Source organism: Rosa chinensis, chromosome 1 (assembly GCF_002994745.2).
Source record: "Rosa chinensis cultivar Old Blush chromosome 1, RchiOBHm-V2, whole genome shotgun sequence".
Lineage (NCBI taxonomy): Eukaryota > Viridiplantae > Streptophyta > Magnoliopsida > Rosales > Rosaceae > Rosa > Rosa chinensis.
Genome location: NC_037088.1, coordinates 2142521 through 2148303, shown reverse-complemented (window position 1 = coordinate 2148303; position 5783 = coordinate 2142521). Strand labels below are relative to the sequence as shown.

Genomic DNA, 5783 nt, shown 5'->3' with positions numbered 1-5783 from the left:
TTCAGTCAACCCTAGAGTATAACTGGCTAAATATTTATCACCTACTGTGTTAACCCTAGCTTAAGTCACTGTCCAACTGATAGTAGCTATTATTCTTTTCCAAGAGTCATTCAAAAGTTAACTTGGAATTTTTCCTTAATTATATGTTAGTATAGATCAGAACAGTTCTGAATCTAAACTACTCACAAAATTTATTTTTTAAATAGAGTGCGATAGCTAGTATGAGAACAATGATTGCTGTGATATCAACATTGATCATACTTATGCAAACCAATTTAACCAAAATGGCCAGACCGATAAATCGTCACCACTCTCTCAATGTTTCTAACGTTATTGTTCCCTCTACTTCTTCCAGGTCTAGTACGTACTACTACGTCTCTTCCCCATCATCGCCTCCATTTATCAAACCTCCTTTGATGTTGCTATGATGATTGTATGGATCTGTGCGTCTATGATTATGGCTATCTCAACCTACGAGATTGTGATATATATTGTTCAGAAAATTGCACTACTTCTGACCACCAGCACTAGAACCAGTTTCATTCAACCGCCACAGATTTTTATAAGGGTCCTTGACTCAAAACACCAAAATGAACCAAAATTGTCCCACTTACCCCAGCAACTAATTTTTATTCCCTCTAACCCAATTTAAAGTAAAATAATTATTCTGCCCTCAACCTAAATTACATTTGCTTCCATCATCATCGATCTATCTCTCCTCTCTCTCTGGCGGCTCCTTTCTTTCTCTCTCTCTAAACCTAACAGAACCTCAAAGCCTTTCACACTCTCCTCTCAAAAATTCAAAACTTCCAAAACCAGATTTTCGTTACGGAATTAAATTTCAATCGATCTGAGCGATGCAAAGCCTCTAAACAGCACCGCCTCACCTGAAGACAAAGAAGCTCCGGTCGGAGCTACCTTGCCTACTCGAACTCAGATCTCTCCGATTCTCCACTTGTCTCAGAAACTGAAACTGAATGCTCGTTGCAGTGAGGCCTCTGGTTTCTCTCTCTCTCTCTCGCTCATATTGTTTTATTTGAGATTTCGAATGCAATAATTACTAGGTATATTGGTGTTGGGGAGTACTTGATGGCATAGAAGCTTTTCGTGCAATTGCTTGTGGACAGGGTTGAGTTTGACTCTGTTTCGAACTTCGTTGTGATTCAAGCTAGACCAAAAATTGGATCTATTGAATTGGCTAGGCAAATTCATCAAAACGTCCAGCTCTTCACATCTCACAGTGAAGGGAGAAGATGTGTGGGTGCCTAGAGCATTTTCTGGGTGCCCAAATTAATTAATAAATTTTTTTTTTTTTTGGTAAAATATGGGTAGAATGCCCAGAAAGAAAGAAAAAAGAAAACAAATTCTATTTGGGGCATAAACGTCTATTGGGGGGCAATAGATGTTTTGAATATGTGATGTCCTCGTTTTTTTCCTTAATCAAAGTTTTATTTGTCTAATTTTACGGAGATTAGTTTCTATTCTGGCGACCGAAAGTTCTATTAGGGGGCAATAAACATCTATTGAGGGGCAATATAAGCTTATTCAAGGGGGGCAATAAACCTCTTCAGCCCCATATGAGATCTACAACAACCTCTTTACAGACTTCCGACGAGGTTTCACAAACCTCTGTTGCCCCCCTAATAAACATCTATTGGGGGGTAATAGAGGTTTATTGCCCCTCTATTAAGGGGCAATAGACGTCTACTTGGGAGCAATAAACCGGCGACTTATGAGATCTCTGACGACCTCTTTGGGGACCTTCGGAGAGGTTTTTAGAGAAGTCTGGTGGGCGGCAGCCGGTGACCGGATTCGGGCAAAAGTTGGCGGGAATCAGGCGAGCGGTGACGGGAATCCAATGGCCTGTGACGGAGCTCCGGCGAAGTCTCCTATAGTTTTTTTCTCTCTCTCTCTCTCTCTCTCTCTCTCTCTCTCTCTAAGTACTAAAGGGGTGAGGGTAAAATAGTCTCAAAAATAAAAAAATAAATGGCGTATTAGGGAATACTTCCTTAGAGTGTTTTGAGTAAGGGGGAATTAAAAAATCTTAATGAGGTAAGTGGGAAAAAAATCCCTAGAAATGGGGCGGAGCTGCGCTAGAAGGTTTGGTTTTCTGGAGGTGGAGGCTGGATCTGGCTCAAGCTAGGCCTGTTGGGCCTTGAGTGGGCCTTCTTCTTGGGCTACTTTGGACTGCAGAATTTTGGGCTGGGGTTTTTTGCCCTAGGCCCATCTTTATGTTTTTAGTTTTAGTCTAATTACAATAATCTCCTTGTATTAAGAAGCTAAGCATTTGTGCGCACTCTATTTTTCGCTAGCGACTCTGGAGTAGTACCAAATGAAGATTCTTGTTATGCTACGTACATGAATATCTAATGATTAGGTCTATTTTTATGTACCACTTTGGATACTACTACTATCTTATTGTCTGTCTGTTGATGGGAGTGAAAGGATATGTAACGGCATTTTTTTGCTTTAATTAGATGAATATATTGGCACTTGGATTTGAGTTTAAAAAAAAAAAAAAAAAGATTAAGGAAGATACTTAATTTAACTCTCTATAATCAGAAGGGCATATTAGATATAAATCAGCGGGTGTGTATGTAATGACATTATTGGCATGCGCTATTATCAATGGAATTACCATTATTTAAAAAAAATGGCATATTAGATATATTAAAAAAAAAAAAAAAAAAAAACTAATGTAATACTGATGAAAATTTGCGTATGTGGAGTGAGTGTAAACGGAAAGAAAAATATGTATTTTATCCCAATAAAAGTTCAAATTTTTGAATTTATATCTAGTTTTTTTCCTTCAGTTACATCTAATTTTTTATTCGAGATACAACATTTTATTTATTTTATTTTATTTATCAAGAAATAAATATCGTTAATAAAAACAATAAACTCAAGAACATACATATATAAATATAATAATGAGTAGCCCCACGTGAGAATCGGTGGGATACCCGATCTCTAGGCATGAGAGAAGTTGAAAAACATGAGTTAAACTCAGCAGCTAAGCTGGACCTTTGACCAATAGTAAACCGGACCAGCCTCACAGTGGTGATAAACTGGTCTTTCAACTAATTAATTAATGCAATGAGGAAATCACATTAATTCTTCAACAATTAAAATCCGAAAAGTGATGCATTTGAAGACTAAGAAGCTTTAATTGCCAACGGAGAGAACCCTCCTTGGCTCCTTGTACTAGTTTGGACAAATGTCCGACTAAAGCACCATTATGGTCACTAAGCAACACCAAAACTGATTGCGATATTGGGTGTACTTGGAGGTCGTTGTTCTATCGCATCAGTTGAGTGAGCTTTTTGTTCAATACACTTTTCATTAATTATTTAATTATGCATGTATGTGGCCTTTGGAGTTGGGATGGACGATTTGCGCTTGGTCGGGATCATCAGGACCATAAGGTGGCGGTGATGCCAGCCTAATTGGGTCTTGTCTCCGGGGTTACTAATTAGATAAGGTGACAAAACCGTCCTTTCCGTTCCTTATGAACAGTGGACTCTGTTGACTGCTGACGTCAGTTAAATCTCTTGAAGTTTTTATTTGCTCACCCATTACGTCATCATCTCTTCGTTGGACATTCTATTTTACTCATCCAGTACGTCACCCCAGCCCAAACCTAAAATCTCCTCCCTCTATATATATCATTTAACTCCATTGAAGTTAGCTCATACTTCCATATCTGTCTGTTTCTCACCTTTTACTACGAACTGCATTAAGCTTCGACACCAAAACCATCAATTAAGAATCTGCAACAAAGAAAATAGTGATGTCTAACCCCAGGAAGGCATTTGGATGGGCTGCAAGTGATTCATCTGGTGTTCTCTCTCCCTTCAGTTTCTCCAGAAGGTAGATTATTGCCAACTAGTACAACACTTCTCTGTTCTTCCTCTTCAGATTAATTAAACCATATATAGTACATGTTTAATTGTTTTATAGTACGTTCTAAAGTTCAACCGATTTGATTGCAGGGAATCCGGAGAGAGAGACGTGACATTCAAAGTGTTGTACTGTGGGATTTGCCATTCGGACCTTCACATGGCCAAGAATGAATGGGGCTTCTCTACCTATCCTCTGGTTCCCGGGTACGTTCGACCTTTTCCTACACACTTTACTAGTACAACTAGTGAAGTTGTTTACCATTTTATTAATGCTTGAACCCTCTTCAGTAATCTAATATGAACACAATTTGGCAATGCAGGCATGAGATTGTCGGTGAAGTGACGGAAGTAGGGAGCAATGTACAAAAATTCAAAGTTGGAGACAAAGTCGGTGTTGGAGGCGTAGTGGGAGCTTGCCGATCTTGTGATAGTTGTACCGACCATCTTGAGAGCTACTGCCCCAAACTAATACTCACGTACGGTGCCAAGTACTATGACGGAACCACCACCTATGGCGGTTACTCTGACATTATGGTTGCAGATGAACACTTCGTAGTCCGTATCCCGGACAACCTACCCCTTGATTGTGCTGCTCCTCTCCTATGTGCCGGAATCACAACCTACAGCCCGTTGAGGTATTTTGGACTTGACAAGCCTGGCATGCATGTGGGCGTGGTTGGCCTAGGTGGTTTAGGCCACGTCGCAGTGAAGTTTGCCAAGGCAATGGGAGTGAAGGTTACAGTGATCAGTACGTCCCCTAATAAGAAGGAGGAAGCAATTAAACACCTAGGAGCTGATTCGTTTTTGGTTAGTCATGACCAAGATCAAATGCAGGTAATTATTTGAACAAGTTACACCTTTTACATCTTTTAAGTGGATTATTCAATTAACAAGTTACTTAATGTTTGTTTCATTGATTAATTTGTAGGCTGCCATTGGTACCATGGATGGGATCATTGACACAGTTTCTGCACAACATCCTCTCTTGCCTTTGATTGGTGTGTTGAAGTCTCATGGAAAGCTTGTTATGGTTGGTGCACCAGAAAAGCCTCTTGAGCTTCCGGTTTTTCCTTTACTCATGGGTAAGCATGTAACTACGAGTAGTTGGCTTTACCTGTTATCTTTTGGATTGTAGGGTTATTAACAGAGCTTAATGTTCGATTTAACAGGAAGGAAGATGGTAGCTGGTAGCGGCGGTGGAGGTATGAAGGAGACACAAGAGATGATCGATTTTGCAGCCAAGCACAACATAACAGCAGACATCGAGGTTATCCCAATTGACTACTTGAACACTGCCATGGAGCGCCTTGCCAAAGCAGACGTCAGATACCGTTTTGTTATTGACATTGGAAACACACTGAAGGCTAGCTCTTAAATTCTCCAACCCAGACTGTATCACCGAAGCCCAGACTGATCTGGTGTCATAATCATTGTTGTTCTTTCTCCAGAGCATTTTTAGTTGTTTGCAACATTCATTCTTTTTCTTCTTTTAAACTCTCTTATCCTCATCACATTATAAGCAGAATGTAATGTGATGATTCAAAATAAATGATTACATCAATAATGTACTGCCTTCTTTAATGATTTGATATAAATGAATATTTGAATAATGTTACTGCCTTCTTTTGTAATGTTGTTTTGCTATATAATCACTTCAAAGTGTTTTGCTATATCTCTAATCCCTACTGCTAATGCAAATTCATCAAAAACTAAAATTAAGAACTGAAAACTAGTATCTGGTACAAACAGAAATGAAGTTATCTGCATTAAATTTGTACTGCATTAACTACTCAAAAGGTAGCAGAACTAGTGGCATATCGGTACCTCTACTGACAGATGTAATGTTGGCGTGAGTCATCCTTACCTTATTTATGTAGATAT

General features: G+C 39.1%; 1 protein-coding gene across 1 annotated transcript; it reads left to right on the top strand.

The window, feature by feature from the left end:
* Positions 1–3679: 3679 nt before the first annotated feature.
* On the top strand, positions 3680–5517 carry LOC112173332 (probable mannitol dehydrogenase). The gene is made up of 5 exons (XM_024310947.2): positions 3680–3870; positions 3993–4106; positions 4223–4736; positions 4831–4984; positions 5072–5517. The coding sequence occupies exons 1-5, from the start codon at positions 3791–3793 to the stop codon at positions 5275–5277; spliced, it is 1068 nt and encodes a 355-aa protein (XP_024166715.1). The 5' UTR covers positions 3680–3790; the 3' UTR covers positions 5278–5517.
* Positions 5518–5783: the final 266 nt, after the last annotated feature.

Bases quoted from the DNA above. Each gene is read 5' to 3' on its own strand.
- LOC112173332 (XM_024310947.2), top strand. From the start codon at position 3,791: ATGTCTAACCCCAGGAAGGCATTTGGATGGGCTGCAAGTGATTCATCT. The intron at 4,107-4,222 runs GTACGTTCGACC...TTGGCAATGCAG, and splicing joins ACCTATCCTCTGGTTCCCGG to GCATGAGATTGTCGGTGAAG. The intron at 4,737-4,830 runs GTAATTATTTGA...ATTAATTTGTAG, and splicing joins ATGACCAAGATCAAATGCAG to GCTGCCATTGGTACCATGGA.